Raw genomic sequence first — 23,075 nt, 5'->3', positions numbered from 1 at the left:
CACCCAATAACATCTAACTTTCAAGAGCTTATACCATATACATGTCAGGCACCATGCCAGGTGCTTTAAAAGCATCGTTTCTTTTAATTCCCTCAGAAATCACAAGATGATATTATTCCAAGGACAGAGATGAGGAAACTGAGTCTTAAGGAAATTAAATACCTTGCCGTGGGTCATACGTCTAGTAAGTGGCTGAGGTGGGATTCACACTCAGGCATTGCTTCTTCCTAGGGTAGAATCCTTATTCAGTATGCTGCCCACTATGTGCTAGATGCTACAGACACAAAGATATTAAGCAGATATCACCGCACAAGTGCAGTGCTAGAGACAGGCACAAGAGATTAGGGGAACATCAAGGAGGGCCACCAACTCTTTATAGGTGTTTTTTTTTTTTTTTTTTTTTTTTTTTTGAGACGGAGTGTCGCTTTGTTGCCCAGGCTGGAGTGCAGTGGCCGGATCTCGGCTCACTGCAAGCTCCGCCTCCCGGGTTTACGCCATTCTCCTGCCTCAGCCTCCTGCGTAGCTGGGACTACAGGCGCCCACCACCTCGCCCGGCTAGTTTTTTTTTTTTGTATTTTTAGTAGAGACGGGGTTTCACCGTGTTAGCCAGGATGGTCTCGATCTCCTGACCTCGTGATCCGCCCGTCTCGGCCTCCCAAAGTGCTGGGATTACAGGCTTGAGCCACCGCGCCCGGCCTCTTTATAGGTGTTTAGTAAGCTGGGAAAATCTCTCTGCGGAAGGAGGGTTGAACTGGGTCTTAAAGGAAAAGGAAGTCCTGGAAAAATAGAGCGGACACCCAGTTGTTCTGCCAGCCCGGCACCATGTCTGGGAATACCATCCCTCTTCTTTTGGGAAGCTTCCCATCAGGGGATTCCTCCATAATCTTACAAAGTCCCTGATTCTGGTTGATTAGTTTAGCCCTAGACGCCAACCTAAACCAAGGCCAATCAATCCCAAACTCTGAACAAACATCCATCCTTATCTAGTGGTAGAAGTTGAAGAAGTTGAAGAATGAAACCCAGGGGCTACTGGGAGATGTTTCCCAAGTGATTTTCTCTTGGGAGCAGGATGATCCAGACCTAGTTATCTAGAGATTTTAACCGGAAGTATTGGATATGACCGCCATCCTGTTCCTGACTTGGGCAGCCACATCGGACTTGCAGGCTCTTGGAGGTCGCATCCTGTCCTTCCCCCGGCAGGTAGAGTGACTACAAGTCCCGGGATGCACAGCGTTCGGAGTCGGGCGGGGGCCGGGCGGACCTCGACGGTGACGTCACCGTCCCGGGGCGGGCCAGGGGAGGGCGGGGCGGAGGGGCGGGGCGGAGGGGCGGGTCGCAAGGCGGCAGAGAGCGCTGGTGCTGATGCAGGATGGCTGAGCGCGCAGGAGCCCGGGAGGTCTGAGCCCGGCGAGTCTCGCTCCCTGCGCATCGCCTCCTCCGCCCGCCGCGTGGTCGCGGGCAGGTGGGCCGGGGGGCGCTGGGCAGGGGCGGGGCAGGGCCAGGGCAGGCCGGTCTGCAACCGGAGGGGCCGGAGCGGAGAGGCTGCCCACCTTCCCGGGCTCGGAGCGGCCGGGGCTGCCCAGCCGGCCGGGCTCGCGATGACCTGCTGAGAATCATCGTCGGAGGCTGCAGGAGGCGGCCTAGCTGTGGGCGGTGCGGCTCGCGGCCTCCTCCCTCGTCGTTCCCGGCCCCGACCCCCCACCCATCCCCGCGCCCCCTCCCTACCGCCGGCCGAGATGGCGGATCCAGCCGAATGCAGCATCAAAGTGATGTGCCGGTTCCGGCCCCTCAACGAAGCGGAGATCCTCCGCGGAGACAAATTCATCCCCAAATTTAAAGGCGATGAGACCGTGGTGATCGGGGTAAGTGGCTGGGGCGTCTGCCTCCCCTACTGCTCCGCGCCGCAGCTCGGCGCCCCGATGCCCCAGACGCAGTGGAGGTGTTGAGGCCGCCCCCTCGGACATTCCCGCGGGGTTGGCCTCTCGGGTGGACCTGACCAGAGACCCCTCGCCCCCCGCCCTATGGTTCCCTCCCGGGCGGGTGGAGAGGCGGCCGGGGGCGGCTGGCCGGGCGGGGGTGGCGGGGGTGGGGGTGGGGGGCGAGGACGGGCTCGGCGCCGCCATTGTTCGCAGGGTGGGGGCCCGGGTGGGCCCATTGTTCCCCACGCTCGCCTCGCCTCGTGGGTAGTGTGTTCGGGTGACCCTCAGACCGGGTGCCCAGGCCCCCTTTAAAGTGTGAGCTCTGCAACCCGCAAATGCTTCTGGGCATCAATCAATTCGATTTACCAAACGCCTTGCCTCTTCTCACGATCTTAACAAAAAAGAAAGAAAAAAAGGTACAGGAAAATTTCTAGCCGCGTCTCGGAGCTCCCGCGGCAGTGTAGACGCGGCTCCCCGCGGTGTTTCACCTTGCTCTACGCGCGGAAGGCGGAGGGTTGGGGGAGTACTGGTGGCCTCGGTGTCCCCTGGAGGCCTGGTGTGTCTCCCGCTTCCTCTCACCCTTGGCTGCCCTGGAAGGGGAGTCCCGGCTTGATCCCTCCCCTCTGGGCTGACCTCCCTCCCATGTCTGCAGACCCTTTGGATGCGCCTCACTCTAGGTGGAGAGGAGGCTGTGTCCACATCTGTGGGGCGAGGGGGCTCAGAGCTCAGCCAGATAGACCTCTGTGCCAAGAGCAGAAGTTACTTCGTGCGGCTTGGACCTCCCCCCGCCCCCTCGTCTATCTCCCTTCCCCACCTTTTCTCCCCGACCCCCTCCCCCTACTTAGCTCCCTCTCTGGAGCTGGGGCTGCTGGTGGGGGGAGGGAACACCAGTGAATTTTAGTTCTTAAAGGAATCTGTCAGATGAAATAAACCAGCCCGGTCCCCCGCCCGTTCCCCGCCCGCTGTCCGTAGCGTGTGTGGCTGATGGTACCCCCTTTGTATGCGAGCCGCGTGGGGAGGGACCGAGTTAATGGTAGCCTCGCGGTCCCCGCTGACACGTTCCTGGCAGTCTGCTCCAGGCTGCTGATGCAGCCTTCCTGTCCCCAGCATTGATTAAGTGATGTCATCCTGATCACTGAGCATGCTCCGACGAACCCCCTCCTCCCCTTCCCCCAGTGGCTGGTGTATTTAGGTCAAGTGATTGACAGGTGACAATTTACCGAGGGTATTGCAGGAGTCCGCCTGGCCTTTCTCAAACACTTGAGGCCGACGTTTTCCAGCCCGGGCGGTCCCCAGCATCTTTGCCAAGGTTGTCTGCCGCAGTCCCTGCGAAAGGCCCTGGGGACCAGCAGGTGCCAGCTGTACCCGTAAGGCGGGAGCTCTCCACGCTAAAGGAGCCTAGGCAAGGCTCTGGCCTCAGAGCTTTAACCTGTACCTCGCTTTAAAAGGTTGCTCCCGTTAACGACCTCTTCTCCCCTCCCCATTTTCACAGTCATCAGGAAAGTCTGACCTCCAAACGCTGTGGATGGGTGATAATTCTGCGAGCTGACCTATGAGGGCGGGAAAGCGGGGTTTTCTCTCTGTTTAGTATTAAACTTACAGAGAAGATATAAGCTACGATTATTGATGAGGAAGGAAATTCTGCAGTTAATGGCAGATGAGTGTTAGTGACATATACATGGGCAGTACCTGGGGCAGATAGTGACTTATTTGGTTTACAGCTGTCAGTCAGGATCTGCCTACAGCCTGATCTGCTACTTTCTGAGCCAGACTGGTTTAGATAGAGTGGGAGTTACTGGGGACATTTAGTCCCTGCCCCTTGACTTGTAACAATTTTTAAACAAATAATTGTGCAGTACTGGAACATGTTCTGGCGACCCTATTTTTTTCCCAGAGGTTTTGAAGAGCCTGAAGAAGTTTTTCTTTTCCCCTCTTCCCTCCTTCCCCATCCCCTTTCCCCTCTCCCCTCTCCCTTCTCCTCTCTTCCTCTTCTCCCAGAACCAATGAAGTGAAGTAATAAATCGTCTTCCTTGACCTGTATGCAAGGCAGAGATCCTTAATTTTAGAATTATCTTTCTTTAATATTATGATGTTGTTGAGTATATATTTCCTTATCTAAATATACATATATTAGTGGCTAAATAAAACCAAGTCACCATATTAAATAAGAAGCTTAAATGAAAATCGTGGATGTGAATATACACATTGCTTTTCAAGTATAAAGTAATTTTTGCTCATCCTACTATAATCCTTTAATACAACAGTTTTCAGTTTTTCTAAGGTAAACTTTTTATTGAAATGAAGCATTCGTATAGAAAAGTGTTATCATAAGTATACAGCTTGATGACTTTTCATAAAGTAAATGCTCCCTGTAACCACCTCACAGACTAGGAAACAGACATTTCAGGACCTCAGAAATCCCCCTTGTGGCCCTTCCAGTCCCTAACTCCCCCTGCCTCGGGGTAACCACGATTCTGACTTCTGATGCTATTAGTTTTGTTTGTTTCTTTTTAACTGTATATTCTGTAAAACCATAGCGTATGTTCTCTTTTGTGTGTGGTTTCTTGGGATTAAGTGTTATGCTTGTCAAATTCATCCTCATTGTTTTGTAGTATTCCATGATATGAATATTCTATAATTTGTCTGACTGTTGATGGATATTTGGATAGTTTCCAGTTTGGGGCTAATATGGCTAGTGCTGCTATGAACGTTCGTTTACGTATCTTTTGGTGAGTGCATGTACAGAATAGAATACTGCCAGATACTAAAGGGTGTTGGGAGTTGGGTTGGCATGTGCTAGGATCCTTCCCGTTCCTAAGTGATAATGCGGCACTAAAGGAAATGAGGGTTCTGGCAGTCTGTATCATGCCATATACAATGAGTAGAATGGTCCCAAGTCAATTCAATTGGAACCGACTGACATGGCTCAGTTGCAGGTGAAAACTATCTGAGATGTACACAACCTTCCTTAGTTCTAGGGGCACAGGCTGGGGATGACCAAACAAGCCCAGATCATCCAGAAATATGTCACCTTCAAACAGAGACAAGTAAAGAATTAATTTTGGTGGCGTTATCTGTTAGTCCAAATGCAGAATCCTAGAAATTCTTTGTGTTTTTGAAACTGGGGTCACTTTTTCCCTTCAAGTTCTGTTTGTTATGGAGATACATTCCAAGAAAGAGACTTGACAAGTGGAGTTTCTAGATTTCTTTTTTATGAAAATGTCCTGTCTGGGAGAAATGTTCTCCATCACTCCTGCAGTTTTTCAGCTTTGTGCAAAGCTATCTTTCCCTGACTACACCAGCCACAATCTCTCCCCACTTTGAACTCCTATAGCATTTGTTCTGCGTATGATCTCCTAAGTTTTTAGCCTTGGATTATTATTAGCTTTGGTCATATGTCTAATGACATTGTAAGCCATGTTTAGAGACAAGAGCGATGCATGTTTTGCTCCTTTATACTTCCCAAGGCTTTGTCCATAGAAGGCACTTAGTAAATATTTATTGATCTCTTTGTGAATTCTGGAAATCTTTACTTTGGTATATTTAACATAGTTTATAGCGTTTTTATTGGCTGTAGGCTGTGGGGAGTAGTTAAAAAATACTTTTAAAGATAAGTGCTGTTTCTCTGAGTGGGCCTGGTAAGATAGTGTATATAATACTTAAAATGATATAAGAAAATTGGGAAAGAACTGCATTCAGCTTTGGCAAAAATTAGAAGAGTTAGAGATACTGATGGTGAGCTAGAAGTGGAGGGTGGGGGTGGGTAAGTGATTAGAAAAGAGGCTCCCTCCCATAACACATTAATTTTTCAGCAAAAATATTGGATTTACAGCATTTCTCAGAGTACTCCATTAACTGCTAAAAATCCTGGTGAGTCATCCATTACTTTGGGCTCTGCCTATTGGTTTTGAAGCAACTGTATTGATGGAAGCTCTCTGACTTGGTGTGTTCTCAGTAAAGTTCTTTGAAATGGACTTTCACACTTCACTTTCCTCTTACTGGGCTTTTCTCTTGTTTGCAGTCCTGAGAAAGCAGGTATTGTTAAAGATGAGTGCTTCCTCCTGAGGGAACATAAGTTATGGCCTAAGAGCCAGAGCAAAACATCAGCCACAAACCCTGAGCTGGAAAGTGGCCCCAGTCTTCAGAAGCTTAGATTCTTTCTTGGCAGTGGATGGATGGGGAAGAGGCCTGGACGGAGACCAAATCCAAGCCTGAGTTAGGATTTTAGAGATTAAGTGAAGAAATATGGCTACACCTTAAAACTTTTCCTTTTTCCACAGTAATGATCTTCCAAAGCAATAACATTAAAACAATTTTTTTTTTTCAAATTTACACGCAGTAATACCACTTTTTTTTTCTTTGAGACTGAGTCTTGCTCTGTCACCCAGGCTGGAGTGCAGTGGTATGATCCTGGCTCATTGCAACCTCTGCCTCCTGGGTTCAAGCAATTCTCCTGCCTCAGCCTCCCAAGTAGCTGGGACTACAGGCACGTGCCACCACACTCAGCTAATTTTTGTATTTTTAGTAGAGATGGGTTTCACCATGTTGGCCAGGCTGGTCTTGAACTCCTGACTTTGAGTGATCCACCTGCCTCAGCCTCCCAAAGTGCTGGGATTATAGGCATGAGCCACTCCGCCCAGCCAGTAATACCACTTTTTTTGGTGTATACTTCTATGCTTTGGGCAAATACATAGAGATTTGTAACTATCTTGTTTTAATTCGTTTTTTGTTGCTGCTGTAACAAGTTACTATAAACATAAAAGGCTTGAAACAACATGTTTATTTTATGTCACAGTTTTTATAGGTCAGAAATCCAGCAGATGGGCTAGGTGGGCTGATGTTTAGAGTCTTATAAAGCCACAATGAAGATATTAGCAGTGCTATGTTTTTTTCTGGAGGGTCTAGGGAAGGATCCATTTCTTTGCTCACCAGATTGGTGGCAGATTTCAGTTTCCTGTGGTTGTAGGACTGAGGCACCCATCTCCTTGCTAACTGTAGTTGGGGGCTGTTCTCAGCTTCTAGAGGCCACTCTCAGGTCATAGCTACTTGCTCCCCTTCCTCCATCTTCAAAGCCAGCAATGGCGGTTCAAGGTCCTCTCTTTCAGGCATGCATGTCTCTGACTCTTCTTCTTCCTTCCTTGAGCTCCCCACCCCATTATCTGAGATAATCTTCCTCCTTTAAGGTCATCTGATGAGCAACCTTAATTGTATCTGAAATTGCATTTGTAAAGTTCCATTTACCATGTAACACTAATATATTCACAAGTTCCAGGGATTAGGGTATGGATGTCTTTTGGGGCCATTATTCTGCCTACCACACACCACCATTATCAAGATTCAAAACAGTTTTATCACTCCAAAAAATAAATAAAATAAAAGCCCGTATGCTTCTCTTGCAACAACTTATCTGTCTTCCTGTCTGTAATTTTATAGATTTTACAGATTGTATAATTTTACAGATTGTCATAAAATGGAATTATACATTAAGTATCTTTTTCAGTCTTGGTTCTTTCAGTTAAAAATTCTTTGAGATTTATTTATGTATGTGTATCATTAATTCATCTCTTTGTTTGCTTAGTTGTATTCCATAGTTTATTTATCTATTCAGTTGTTGAAGGATATTTGGATTACTTCCAGTTTGGTATGATTATGAATAAAGCTGCTATAAACATTTGCATATAGGTTCTGTGTGAGTATACATTTTTATTTCTCTTGGGTAAATATACAGGAATGGGATTGCTGGGCTGTAAAGTAACCATATGGTTAACTCTATAAGAAACTGCCAAACTGTTTTCTAAAGTGGTTGTACCATTTTGCATTTCCATCTAAAAGCAGTAACATTTTAAACCAAAGTAAGTTGATTTAGTCACTTTGTCTAAGTGCATTCTAATCTAGTGGTGTCAGGATGTATCCGTTCTTCATTCCTCTGTGCCCCAAATTCAGAGATGTTTATATCACCTGAAATGGGTTAGTGGTTTCCTTCACATGTACCCTGTGAAATCATGGACTGAGTGAACATCATAGAGAGCTATAATCTGGCATATGTCACTGAGGCCACTCACTATTCACAGTGGGCACACAGGCAGTGAATGGGGTGGATAGAGGTAGCAGGAAGAGTGAGAGAAAACCAAGTATAGATTCACTAGCTCAAAAAAACTCGTTTTTTAAATTTTTTTTATTCAAGTTGCTTAGCTTTCCTGGGCATGAGTTTTCTTGTATTGAAAGTGCATATAATAATTACTTATCTCATAGGGTCATCTGGACAAAATGAAATGAAGTGCTGAGACAGTGTCTGGCACAGAGGGAATGCTCAATAGGTGCTGATTACCTCCTAGGTCTCCTATTCCCTTGGTGACCTTCCTCATGTCAACTTAGCTTTGCCTCCACAAATTAGTGCCCTCTTCTGGCTATCCCCTGAAAACCCTTCTTGCATTCCCATTTCTTAGGCATTTGTTCACCCCATTCTCCTGGTTGGAATACCCACTGTTTTCATCTTATTTCTGGTATTTCTAACTATCCTCAAAAGCAAAGCTCGTGTTTCCTTTAGCTCTAAACTATGTTAGCTGTTCCTTTGTGATCATGCATAAGATGTTTGTGTGTGTGTGTGCGTGTGTATATCTTCCCACATAGCTTTTTCTTTTTCTTTTTTTTATTTAAAATTTTGTCTCCTTTACTGTAGTTGTGTAGTTGCTTAGTAAATGTATCTTGACTGAAGGTTTTTCCCCCCCTTTCCCTGCCTGAAATCAAGACTCCATAAATGTCAGTTTCTGCATTTCCGTAAATAACTTGCGTATCACTGGAGGCTTCCCTCTGCCCTCACCTGTGCTTGTCTGGCCCCACTCCACTATTAATGATGTTTTCTGTTCTCAGCTCTTCTTCCCATTCACAGTTGGAAACCTCCCCCCACCTTTGATTTCCCTTTAGTCCTTACCTCATGTTTCCCACCTGTGTCCACTTATTTAAAAAAGCAAAAACAAACTGCCTACTCTCTAGTGGTTTCTCTTGAGTTAAAAAAAAATAAGCCCCTTGACAGATCCAGTCCCACCTTACTTTCCCCCAGGTTTTTTTTCATAAAGTTCTAATTTTGTGGCTGAGAAAGCTCTCTGTGTAACCCATTTGCTGCACGTCGACCAAGGTCCTTTTAGTAGGAATTGAGTCATTGAGTTTGAGATTGTTTGTAAATATCATAGAGAACTCGGGAGAAAACTATTTGAGATTCATCATAGTGTCTTCACAGCACCGAACCTGGGGGTAAGTCAGATAGCCAGGATGAACTCTGAGCTCTGAGCTCTGCCGCTTCTTAGCTGTGATAACTTGGGCAAATTCCTAAACCACGCTGCGTTCCAGTTTTCTCACCTGTAGAATAGAGATAACAACACTCTCCACTGTCGTTGTGTGCTGAGCCCAGTGGCTAGTCCATGGCAGGCATCCAGATAAGGCCCAGTAGTGCTTAGTTCTCTGCACTGTTGTCTGGCTGATTAATCTTGGGAAGGTGCAGACCCTTCAGAGGTTTCCCTGTGCCCTCAGGTTGGAAACACCAGATGCTTCAGTAGGGGCATTCCAGGCCCTCCATACTGCAGGCCTGCGTACTCTCTAGCCTTACCCCTCACCCCATATTTTATCTGTGCTTCTGTTCCCCCTCAAGAAGATTAGGCTGCTCAATGCCCATCCCTTTTCCCTCAGCTGCTCACATCAACCCACATGCCTGGGGTAACTATCCTCAAAGCTTACCTGCATGGCCTATGAGCTTTGGAAGGGCATCCATTCGCCTTTAGACTCTCAGCCCACAATACCTCCTCTGACACTTTTTCTAATCAGCCACTCTCTCCCCCTCCTGCCAGCCAGGTGGAAGCAGCCCCTTCCCCGTAAGCATCACTGTACTTTGCCCTTCCCCAGTAGTGCATTTCATTTATTTGTAAATCTGTCCTTTCCTCCAATTAGGCTGAAAACCTTGAGGGCAGGAAATTGTATCCCATTTATTTTCATCTCCAAGGCCTGGAACAGAGTAGTTGCTCAGTATGAGACATCTTTTGAAAAAAATGAAAGGGTGCTGACCCTCCTTGGCTGTCAGAGTTTGGGGTTATTTGCTTGGATTGTCACTTTGACCTGTGTCCAGCTCTGGCAATTTGTCTTTCCTCCTTTAGACATCTTGATGGTTTTGTTATCATTGTCTTAAAATAAATAGCTTCTTTTTGTATATGTGGGGGTCCCAATATGTTGCCTGCTCAGTGAAGACAATTTAGACCATGCAAAAAATCATAAAGAAGGTAAAAGTTACATTTAGGCCAGGCGTGGTGGCTCACGCCTGTAATCCCAGCACTTTGGGAGGCTGAGGCGGGAGGATCACGAGGTCAGGAGATCAAGACCATCCTGGCTAACACGGTGAAACCCTGTCGCTACTAAAAATACAAAAAATTAGCTGGGCGTGGTGGCGGGCACCTGTAGTCCCAGCTACTTGGGAGGCTGAGGCAGGAGAATGGTGTGAACCCGGGAGGTGGAACTTGCAGTGAGCTGAGATCGCACCACTGCACTCCAGCCTGGGCGACAGAGTGAGACTCTGTCTCAAAAAAAAAAAAAAAAAAATTACATTTAATTTTACTAACCAGAAAACACGACAATTAACATTTTATTGTATATTCCAGTTCTTTTCTATTCTTACAACACACTTTGTTTTAAAACAAAGATATTTTATAAAATCTATTTTAAAACTCTGTTTTACTTAATAGTATAGTATATTAAACTAGATGCTGATGTCTGAAGTCTAATGCACTATACTTTTTCAGCATTTTAAAAGTTGCATATAATTTCATTATATGCCTAATCAATACTTTATTTCCTACTGATGGACCTTTGGGTTTTTCTATTTCTTTGTGTTTTTTTTCCTATTATAAACAAAGGCATGATATAAACAGTAGTCCACATACCTCCTTGTGGACTTGCCCAATTATTTTGTTAGAATACATTCCTAGAATTCAGATTACTGGGTAGAAGTATATACAAGATGATTTTAAGACACCCAGCACAGTTTCTGAGAGGGAGCAATTTAGAAATAGCAAATTATCTTCTGTTTTATAGTCTCACTTCTCTGCTAACCCCATGGAACTGCTGCCAGTTTATCTCATAAGGCATCCCTTCATATTCGAGCTAAATTAAGTTCTTACCGAGGGTATGTGCTTTGTCATGCACTGTTAACCCCCAGATCTGGAACATGGCAATGCCTTCAGACTTTTAATGTAAACCATAGGATTTTGTAGGCTGTCTCTTGTCAGTTTCAATATCCTAAAGGATGTTGTTTGTTGGAGGTGATCAAAAGCTAAATCTCTCTCTGGAGGCAGACAGAGACAGAGGTCAAGATTGTAGTCTTAGAGAAAAACAGGATGGATATACCTTTTCTTCTTGGCGCTCACACTGAATGGCCTGTGATATCTTCTGGGCAATGATAAGCTAAGAAAGGAAAACATCCAGCCCCCTTAGAGAAGCCTTAGACAGAATTGCTTTTTCTCTCCCCTCTTGATTCCTAGGTACTCTTTTAGAAAACTTACCATATAAAATTTCAAACATACACCAAAGTAGAAAGAATAACAAAATGTATCAACCAGTTTTAACCATGATCAGCAAATGGCCAATCTTATCTTTTGTATACTCTCCTAACCTTTCTCCCCAACCTCACTAGACTGCTTTAAAGCGAATTCTTAACATCTCATATCTTTTGATCCACAAACTTCAATATGTATCTCTTTATTTTTAACATAACCACAATAACACTATCACATGTAAAATATTAACAGTAATTCCTTACTATCAAATACCCAGGCAGTTCTACTTTTCTTATTGCAGTTGGTTTGTTCAAATCAGAAGGCTAGGTACTGTTGATTTCCAGCGAGAAGAAAGAAATGCTCAAACATGTTGACCTTGAAACAAGAGGAGCTTTTTGCCGTGATAGACTTGTCTAGTGTAGAGTCAGGTGTGGCGATAGAAGCACACACGGGGCCATCAGGGCTAACCAAGATTCCCAGCCTATCCCCCCCTCACAATGGTCATGTCCCAATTTATTTTTATTTTTTTTTTGGAGACGGAGTCTTGCTCTGTCTCCCAGGCTGGACTGCAATGGCACAATCTTGGCTCACTGCAACCTCTGCCTCCCAGGTTCAAGCAATTCTCCTGTCTCAGCCTCCCTAGTAGCTGGGATTACAGGCGCGTGCCATCACGCTTGGCTAATTTTTGGTATTTTAGCAGAGACGGGGTTTCGCCATGTTGCCCGGGCTGGTCTCAAACTCCTGAGCTCAAGCAGTCCACCCGCCTCGGCCTCCCAAAGTGCTAGGATTACAGGAGTAAGCCACCGTGCTCAGCCCGGTCATGTCCCGATTATCCTTTGTAATCCACCAGTGCCAGTGTGTCAGGGTCACCTGGAAAGCTATTTAAAGAGCTTCCCGCTCTGTGGCCTTCTCCCTGCTGCTGCTTCACCTTGTCTTAGCTTGTGTAAGCGTCAGGGAAACAGGGAAATGCGTCTCATTTGTCTTCAGTACCCTCTCTTATTAGATTGCCATCAACTACATTCGGAGCAATCCTCTTAAGTGTGTCTAGGTGTATTGCATATTAGCTTTTCCGCCAGTGCATACCCATCCTTGATGTGAACTGAACGCTGGAAAATACGTCCACAGGGCTGAAGAGAAAGCATATATGTGAGAGCAGAATTCAGCACCACACAGTACTTTAAGGAAAAAGGTTTGTAGTTCTCTTTATGTTTCATATTCCTCTTCTCATTAAAGAAAAACTTTTGAAGGGAGATGGAGTTGGAGGAAAAGTGCACATAAAAAACAAACCCTGGTGATTTATGCTTTTAGCATCTTTGGCTGCAGGGTATGTTCTTAAGAGCTGCAGATCACTAATATTATTTTAGAAGTATTTTATTTGAAGGTGTTGGTTACACAATTCTGTATTGACACATGGCGGGGACTCTTCCTTTGTCAGGCTTACTCTTTTAGTGGTCTCTCCCATTTCCAGGTCTTATTTTGCCTTATGAGGAAAGGCCAAGCAGTCGGCTTCAATTCTCTGAGGAGGTTATATCATAGTTTTTCTCTGAGCGACCTGTCTGGCACCTCACTCCTAAGAGAGTATTGATTTTCACCTGGGAATCTGGGCACATAACAACTGCATCCATATTAGAAACTTTCCATAGTCATGTGGGAAGGGACTTCTGTTCCCCTTTCACAGCCACCTCTTGCCCCATAGACAGGGACAAATGCCAATCTGGTCAGTATCCAGACCTCTCCCAGTTCTGGTTCCTGGTGGGCAGGATCCCGAGTGGGGCTGTCAGTTCCTTCTGGCATCTGCCCTCTGTGACAGGCTGACCACTGTAGGGTCTGGTTTCCTGGGATGGCTGCCAGGGCCGACTTTTCTCTCTCCTCTCTGAATGCTGCTGAGGGGATAAGTTCAGCTGGCTCCACAGATTCAGGCCCAGCTGGGCTGGTCTTAAGGTTTAGAATAGGTTAGGCTGCAGGATGTTGGGTGTGGAAGTAAGGAAATGGGAAGACTCCACATAAGCCTCCTCACCTGGGACTTTGGCCAGGTTCCGTATTGGGATGACAGGTGTGGGTGCCCTACTTAGGTGGTGCTTGGATACCTGGAGTATCACTATTCTTGTGTAGATCAGACTTGCCCACCCAGCAGGGAAGAGGGGGCTCTTAGGGGAGGCTTCTGGCACTGGGTCCCTGGTACTAATGTCATCATGATAGCATCAAATCCTTCTAACTACTAATTGTTTGTTTATATGATATTTGTTGTGAAGTAGACTTTAGAAGGGAAGGAAGTGGTTAGCTCTTCCAGAATAATTAATTACTTCACTAAAAACCACAACCTGCTAATTATCTGCTCAAACAAGTGAGAGAAAAAACACCCAGACTCCTAGGATATATCCTGGAGTAACAGCACTTGCTTGCTCATGTGTTTGTTAAAATTTTCTTAATAAATATGGCTCTTGGTAAAGACTGGCTTGAGGATCTATTTGAAACAATATTTTCTGGTCTAGACAATTATCCAAAAGAGTTTGAAAGGGGGAAATTATACACCTGTTTGATAGCTACTTCCTTAGTAACATTGCACTGTCCAAATGGTAGCTGCACGTGACTACTGGGCACCTGTAATGTAGGTAGTCAAATTGGGATGAGCAGTAGGTATAAAATAGCTGTCAAATTCCAAAGGCTTAGTACACAAAAAGTAAAATATTTTACTAATATTTAAAAATATTAATTACATGTTGAAATGATAATATTTTGGATATGTTAGGTTAAGTAAGTTATTAAAAATGAATTTCACCTCTTTCTTTGTACTTCTTTTAATGAGGCTGCTAGAAAATTTAAAATTACATGTGTGGTTCACATTTGTGGTTGGCATTGTATTTCTCTTGGACAGCACGGCTCTAACATTTAGATGTGACATTCTGATTTTTTTTTTTTTTTTGCCTTTATTTCAGTTTCACGTTGATATATGGAGAGTCTACTGTGTGCTAAGCTCAGTACTAAGCATCATGGATTTACTATGATAAGTAAGACGAGATCCCTGCTATCAATAACCTAAGTCCAGTTGGGGGAAAGCAAATTAAAAAAAATCGCTTGGTATCAGTGCCCAAAGGCAAATGGAAAGAAGACATGGATGGAGCCAGAGAAAGCACATTCGATTCTGTTCAGGGAAACCTCAGGCAGAGGGACAATTTGATTCTTACTTTGAAGCCGGGGTAGGAATCTGCTTAGAAAATGTAATTTTTTTAAAAATTCAACTTCCATTTTCGATGGAGGGGGTACATGTGCAGATTTGTTACTTGGGTATCTTGCACCCAGGCAGGGACCATAGTACCCAGTAGGTAGTTTTTCACCCTACGCCCCCTTCCCGCCCTCCCCGCGCTAGTAGTCCACTTCGGTTACTTTGCACTTCTTTAGCTGCTTTACATGTTTGCATTTTGAATGTTGTTGAGGAAAGATGCGAGAAAGAATGTGTGCTGGAGGCTGGCCCCTCCCCACCCCTATCACTACCCCTTCCCCCGCAGCAAGGGCTGCGACCCCGTGGGTCCCCGCTGAGCACCGTAGCAATTAAGTACGTGCAAGCCGTTTGCGACAGCGGGTTTGAGATGCGTTCGTAGTGGGTGACATTGAGAACTCCCAGAGGCGACACGGGCTCCTGGTCTCTGAGAGGTGGCATGCTGCCTGCCGCCTGGTGCCTGGCTCCCCCGGAAGGGGCCCCCAGTCGCCAGCCCGGGGAAGGCGCTCCAGGCTCGCGGCTCCTCGGGGGTCGCCTCTGCCGGCGCCCTGTTTCCAATTTCCAGGCGAGGAGCGACGCGGTGATGCAAATCTGCCACTTACCTTCTGTCACCATTCTGTCGCTAACGCTAGGAATGATGAAACCTCCTGTTCTGGAAATGCATTTCCCTTTAGCACCAGCGCCTTCTAATGAGGTCCCACCGCCCAGCGGGACAAAAGCGCCCATTAGGGGGCCCTGTGGTGGGAGGCGGCCACTCCGCTTGGCGCTGTGAGGGAAACCAAGGAAACCGCCTTTGTCGCTCACAGGTGCCTCTTTTTGTCCTGGCCTCTGCTTGTAGAAGAGGTCGCCTTGCAGGTGAAGGCCACACAGCTCTTTGGAGAAGGAGTCTGATTCTGTGCTGAAAAATCTCTCTTCCCACCCCCCACTCAGGTCTCTGTTGTCTGGGTTGGCACAGAATTGATTTTTTTCCTCCTTTGTAAACGGCAAAAACGCTATGATGGTAACATGAAAGCAAGCAACAAACGTAGCCCTAATCTCCCCAGCCTACATCTTCCATTTTATTTTTTCTGTCCTCCTTTCTTCTCTTGGTTGGTGCTTAATAATAATAAAAAAGAGTATATCCAACTATTGATACACAGTTCTGCCTTTTTTTCCTTTTTACCTAAATATATTCCATAAACATTTTCCATGTTGTGTAATATCTTCATGTTTCTACTTTTCAGTGATAGCTTAAATGTCCATTGGGCTGATAGATCACAGTTTGCTAAGGCATCTCATTGTTGTTCATTGGGATCTCCACTTTCCCTTACTCTAGGTGATGGGCTAATGAGCATCTGCATGCACAGAGCTGTGTTCTTTTGTTGAATTATTATTTCTGGAGGATAAATTCTCCACAAGCCGATTTCCTGGAACCAATGCTGTGAACATTTTAATTTGATCCTATGAAATATTATCCTATTGCTTTCCATTCAGGGTCTACTAATTCCTACAACCATCAGAAATGTATGAGTGGCCCATCTGGTGGTTAATTCATTTTTGAAATAGAGGAAATGAATCATTTGAAAAGATTTGGAGAGCAATGGTCTGGGATTCATGTATCTTAGACATTTTTTCCCTGTCTTTTCCTCTGATATAAATGAATTGTAAACTAATTGTATAACTATTTAGCAAACTATTTTAACTTGGAATATTGTTGGCAGTCAGCACTCGGGGGCCAGACTGGTGGGAGGGGAGTCTCCTGTGCTATATAGAGGGAAGAAGGACTTGGAGGGGTTGCTGTACCCCACTCCCCAACATCCATCAATTGGCAGAGGAATTGGTTGGAGGTGGTGATTTCCACTTGGGGCTAACTCAGGGCTCTTCTCACATGTTCACAGCTGTAATTATTTCTGCTATTGCACTGGATGAGCTTCAGACCTTTGGTATCCCAATAGCAGCACCCATGGGGATCCGTTTCACTTAGATGATCTGGCACTGTGTTTGACTGCTTCTGGTAGGAATCCATCCTTCTGGGAGGTGTGGTGACACCACTTACAAGGCATTACTTCATGCTTTGATGGTATGGTTATGGATACTCAGGGATTCACATGTCTTTAGTTCTGGAAGAGCTCAGCCACCAGGCACATCATCCTCTGGGCATCACTGGCAAGCCCGGGGCTGGGACAGGAGAACCTGAGTAAGGTAAACAAAAGGAAAAGAAATATAAGGAGGAAATTAGGGTGGAAAAAGAGAGGAAAGGAATGCTGTGGGCCCCCTTTCTGGGTGCGTTTTTTATCTTACTTTAGAAGACATGACATGTTTCCTTTTCTACAAAGTTTATTTTGAGTACAAAATGCTGCTCTTTATTGCATAGGTTTAGTCACTCAAATACAGAGGTCCTTTTTGGTGCCTTAACTATAACATTGAGTACTGTTTACTGAAGAAAGTAATTGGTTTGTGAAAAATTTACCTATACTGCTGTTATACGTATTTATAACCTATAAATAATAACTTTTAAAAATGTTTAAATAGAGACACTTTTTGTATACAACTTAAAGAACACACAAGGCATAAACAGAGAAGGAAAGATGGAATAACAGTTTCTACAGGGGAGAGAAGGTATTCAAGATGATCACTGTTCCAGCCTGGGAAACATAGCAAGACCCTGCCTCTACAGAATATTTTTAAAAATTAGCCAGGTATGGTTGTGCGTACCTGTTGTGCCAGCTACTTGGGAGGCTGAAGCAGGAGGATCACTTGAGCCCAGGAGTTGGAGGCTGCAGTTAGCTATAATTGCACCACTGCACTCCAGCCTGGGCAACAGAGCAAGACCCTGACTCTAAACAAAAAAAAGAGCAATGATCATTGTGTGTGAAAGGACAAGGAAACATGTGAGCCACTTTCGAGAGGCCTGAGTATAGAGGAGACAGTAAGGTGGCTAGAAAGGAGGGGATTGGAGGTGGAGGGGGTTGAAAGAGGGCTAGAGGAATTGAAATTTAATTTAGTTGAGTTGGTATTCCACTGTATCCTATAGCTGGATCAGAAATACTCCTATGAGACATTTCTCCTTAAATGTTGTGTCTTTTGACCTCAAATAACCCTTTTCAGGTTCCCATGAGGACGGATACTGTTGAAGTTTGCATTTCACAGTTTTATGGCTGGTAGCCCAAATGAGTTTCAACTGTTACGTGTTCTTGACTTAGCATCCAAAAGGATAAATATATGAATAGCTTATTTAATTAATTAATAGTTGGAGGACGACATTGTTCTGGCTACAATTTTGCATTGGATTGGACCTGCAGGACAGTTTAAAATAAAATCCATGATACTTAGAATCCTTGTCTTGTTCTTGATCTTAAAACAAGGTTTGCTTTGTGTTTTTAGTAGATATTTATTGTCAAGGTAAGAAAGTACAGTCTATACCTAGCTTGTTTTGTTTTTAATCATAAATGGGTCCTGAAGACCTTGACTGGCTCTTGCTTGGATTCCAGTATTCTTGGAATACAATACCCTGTTTCCTTTCTACTCTTTGGTCTCTTTTGAACACTGTTGCTAAACTCTTCTTTCCGAAGTGCCACTCAGATTATGCCAATTCTCTGCTCAAAAGCATGTAAGGCTTCTCCTTTGCTCACTAAAATAAGTTTGAACTCCCCAACTTGGTTTCTGTGATTCAGCAAACCCCTGCACACTATGTTCCCTTTAGCCTTTTGCCTTGATCACTCTACTTCGCTTCAGGACTCTGCCTTTCTCAAACCTAACTATCCACTGTGTCCTAAACTCAGTCTGCACGTTCACTCGTCCAAGCCTTTGTTGATTAGGTTCCCTCTTCCTGGAGTGCCATTCCCATCTATCTGTGGCTCTAAATTTGTTCTCACCCTAGAAACTCACAGTGAGGTATTTCCATTTCTCTTTAGTCCCTTCCTTCTTGGAATTATCCCACTTGGAGCGTGAGCTCCTCTCAGGTCAGGGTTTGCTTGATTTATTTTCATATTCTCAACACATTCCGAATGGGTACGCATAATACATGATGGAATGAATGAATGGATGAATATTTCTTGTGGCACTTACATTCTCATTTTCATGATTATTTTTAGTCTCATTACCTCCCTACCTCCCATTATTGCTTCCACCTGACGACTAAAGAGGCTGCCTACATATTGCTTTTGTGCAATTCGCTGTATTTGGACCAAACTGCAAATGGAGGCATTTCTTAGGGGAGCGCAGTTCATTTATCTTACCTTCAAGCAACTCACTGTTTAGTAGAGGAGACGGATAGAAGAGCACACACACACCCCCCCCCCCACCACACCCCCCCCCACACACACCCTCCACCACACACACCCCCCACCACACACACACCCTCCACCACACACACCCCCCACCACACACACATACACACACTGGGAATACAGTACCACTGATGAGTGATCGAATCGTACTAAAGGATTATGGAGCATGAAACACCTTTAAGGGTTGGGCAAAGCGGTTTTGCAGTGGTTTCATAGTAGTTTGCAAAGTGGTTTCATTTTCCACAGAATGAAAATAGTTTTGTATTGAATATCCAAACTCCATTATCTTCTATTTAGTTATCCAGTTGGCAGTGCCAAAAGGAAAGAAATTAGAGTGAATCTCTAAGTACAGAAAATGATGGCCTTGAAATGATTTCTCCTTCTACCAAAATGTGGAAGCCACATGTACAAAACACCTTTCTCTTTTTGCAACTTGCTAGTCATAAAATTATTTTAATGTGAACTAAAAGCTGGCATCATAAAGAAAGAAAGGTCCGAGAAATTCTACATTGAGGACATTAATATAAATGGACCACACTTAAAATTCTATTGATAGTCCTCAGCTCTGAAAGGGAAATGTCTGTAATTTACCTAAATTGCCTCGAAATGAAAAGAAATAAGAGACCTTCTTCCTTGGATGTCTGTTTCCTGGTGTTTTCCTTATAACCAGGCTCTAACCAGTGATTGAATTATTATTACAACCCTGTAGCGATTATTTTCATTTCAAAAGAGGGCAGGTTAATTTCAGCCGAAGTTTACATTTCAAATGTTTAGTGCAATATATATATAGGGTGGGAGGGAAGATTAAATGAAGTATAAAAGTAATCACAAGTGTTTAGTAGTTTCTTTTTACTTTTTTTCTTCACTTTTCTTTCATTTTTATTCCAAATATTATATACACATTTTAGGTTGATTTTTTAAAACTTCAGGAAGTTAAGATTTGGAAAGTAGAAATGCTCCTTATCCCATCTCCCCTCCCCAAGAATAAGTATGAACTGATGGGCGTTATATTATTCTAACACCTTACTTTTATAAATTCTATTCTAAAATGCTTAATATATATAAAACAAAAAAATTATGAGATGCTCCAATGAAATTAACACCCATGAGGCCACCTTCCGCTTAACATCACTTTACCAATACGCAATCCTCCCTTTATCTCAGCTGCTAACACCCTCACTCTGAAACAAGCACTCCCTGGAATTTTGCTTTTTTTGAGACGGAGTCTCTGCCCAGGCTAGAGTGCAATGGAGTAATCTCAGCTCACTGCAACCTCCACCTCCCGGGTTCAAGCGATTCTCATGCCTCAGCCTCCCGAATAGCTGGGATTACAGGTGTGTACCACCACGCCCGGCTAATTTTTGTATTTTTAGTAGAAATGGGGTTTCACCATGTTGGCCAGGCTGGTCTCGAACTCCTGACCTCAAGTGATCCGCCTGCCTCAGCCTCCCGAAGTCCTGGGATTACAGGTGTGAGCCACCATGCCCGGCCCTACTTTTATCATTCTTTATGGTTTTATGGCAAACATTTTTTTGGCCCTAGATGATAGATTGCTTACTTTTTTTTGATCTTGAATCTCCAAAACATTTATAAAAATACTGTATATATTTTTCTGTGACTTCCTCTTTTCTCTTAACATTTGCGTTTCAAATGGATGATCACAAAACATAGCCTATGAAACTCTATTCAATATAACTAGCGTATTAGTTTGCTTGAACTGTCAAAACAAAATACTACAGAGTGGCTTAAGCAACAGAAATTCATTTTCTCAAAGTTCCGGAAGTTGAAAGTCCAAGATCGAGGTGCCAAGGTTGGTTTCTGGTGAGGGCTATCTTCCTGGCATGTAGATGGCTACCTTCTCACCATGCATGTCCTCACATGCCTGCTTTTCTGTGCGACACATACACACACACACACACACACACACAGAGATCTGGTGTCTCTTCCTGTTCTTATAAGGACATATGAATCCTATTGAGTCAGAGCCCTTATCACCTCATTTAACCTTAATTACGCCCCCCTACCCTGCCAAGGCCCTATCCCCAAATACAGTCACACTAGGTGTTACGAATTTTGCTAACCTCTAATGTGGGGCTTCAACAGTTAAATTTTGGGGTGGACCCAGTTCTGTCTGAAACGAGTATTATATACTAAAGCCATTATATACTGCAAGGGGGTTGAGAGATGTGAAAACTCATACCCATCCTCTGAAGCCAGGAAACCCATCCTCAGCCCATGAAGGGTTTCCTGGCTTTTTCCAAACAACAAAGTTTAGATTCCCTAGAAGAGCGCTCTCGGCAAGCCGTCCTAGAGAGTGGCTTGTGTGAGCAGTGAACAACACATACCTGAGCTGAGCCTGCAAACAATGGAGTAGAGGGGCCATGTCAGCGGCATGCCAGCTTTTCCCAGGGAGGCATAGACATTATTGGACCTTGAAGCCTGAGTATTGGAAGATACTTAGATATCCAGCTGCTTCTTTCACAATGGGGTGGATGGCTACATAAAAGGAATTCTACAGCAATCAGACCATTTCATGGACTGCCTCCCCTTTGGAGCATCATGATGCTATTGTGTCTCCTGTTTTATTCAGTGAGAAAAGAGAATCCCAGGCAAATGTTTTGGTAAGGGATTGAGAGTGTGCTGGAACAGAGAATAAAAGGGAGGTATTCTCTTAGCATCATTATGCCTTGTTGGAACTGTCTGGGACAAAAGACAATAGAAACCTAAGAAGTTAAAAATTAGCCTTTCAGAACTGAGTTTTTGGTAACTATCATCATGTGAAAGGCAAGCCTATTCTAGAATTCTGTGATGAGAATATTTTTAGTAGAGCTGCAGTTTTCCACTTTTTTCACTATGAGATCATGATTCATTTCTCTTTTCTTTCTTTCTTTCTTTCTCTCTCTCCTTCCTTCCTTCCTTCCTTCCTTCCTTCCTTCCTTCCTTCCTTCCTTCCTTCCTTCCTTCCTTCCTTCCTTCCTTCCTTCCTTCCTTCCCACTCTGTCGCCCAGGCTGGAGTACAATGGTGCGATCTCTGGGCTCACTGCAGCCTCCACTTCCCAGGTTCAGGCAATTCTCCTGCCTCGGCCTCCTGAATAGCTGGGATTACAGGCCCCCACCACTACATCCAGCTACTTTTTGTATCTTTAGTAGAGATGGGATTTCACCATGTTGGCCAGGCTGGTCTCGAACTCCTGACCTCAGGTGATCTGCCCGTCTTGGCCTCCCAAAGTGCTAGGATTACAGGTGTGAGCCACCGCACCCGGCCAAGATCATGATTCATTTTAACAAGAAATGTAAATATATTGCACCTGAGCACACAGACACACATCTGAAATAATAGTTTTATGAAATGACACTGTTAATATATGTGATATTCTCTAATATTTTCTATTCTGCTCTATCTCATTTTATTTTTTAAAATGCTGCTTATGATCTAATAAGTTTAATTCATGAACCAGCACATAGTAGACTAAGGTTTCTTGAACTTTTGGGAGTTATTATAGCTTCCTTTCAAAAACTGAATTTTCCTAGCACATTTAAGAGGCTGAAGGACATCAGAATCTTATTTTTCTGCATTCTCTAGTCCTGCTCAGCTCAGTGCTCCACCTCACAGGTATTGTAAAGGTATGTGATATTTATTAATGCAGCAAATATTTTTGAGTCCCAGCTCTGGTCCAAACACTATGCTAGGCACTAGTGAAATAAATTTTCCAGATCAGTGGCATGTTTGTTAAGTGTGTATAGAATGCATTTAAAAATCATCCTGTGAGTCAGGTGATGTGGCTCACACCTGTAAGTGCTTTGGGAGGCCAAGGCAGGTGGATCACTTGCAGTCAGGAGTTTGAGACCAGCCTGGCCAACATGGTGAAACCCTGTCTCTACTAAAAATACAAAAATTAGCTGGTTGTAGTGGTGTGCACCTGTGGTCCCCATTACTCATGAGGCTGAGGCATAAGAATCACTTGAATGTGGGAGGCGGAGGTTACAGTGAGCTGAGATCATGCCACTGCACTCCAACTTGGGTGACAGAGTGAGACTCAGTCTTAAAAAATAAAAAAATAAAAAAAAACATATATATATATATATAATCCTATGTGCTCCAGGGAGAGGTGGTGCTGGCTAGCAGAGAAAGCTC

The 23,075-nt window shown here is 44.4% G+C and overlaps 1 protein-coding gene across 1 annotated transcript in view; it reads left to right on the top strand.

The window, feature by feature from the left end:
* Window positions 1-1,704: 1,704 nt before the first annotated feature.
* Window positions 1,705-23,075, top strand: part of KIF5C (kinesin family member 5C) — a 153,658-nt gene continuing 132,287 nt past the window's right edge. The window contains exon 1 of the mRNA XM_050752192.1: window positions 1,705-1,862. Coding sequence (XP_050608149.1) covers window positions 1,737-1,862 — 126 coding nt within the window. The 5' untranslated portion in view covers window positions 1,705-1,736. The remainder of the gene's footprint in view (window positions 1,863-23,075) is intronic.

The sequence above is a fragment of the Macaca thibetana genome, chromosome 12, assembly GCF_024542745.1.
Source record: "Macaca thibetana thibetana isolate TM-01 chromosome 12, ASM2454274v1, whole genome shotgun sequence".
Lineage (NCBI taxonomy): Eukaryota > Metazoa > Chordata > Mammalia > Primates > Cercopithecidae > Macaca > Macaca thibetana.
Note: the sequence above shows the minus strand (reverse complement) of the source record. Positions and strands in the feature narration are given on the sequence as shown.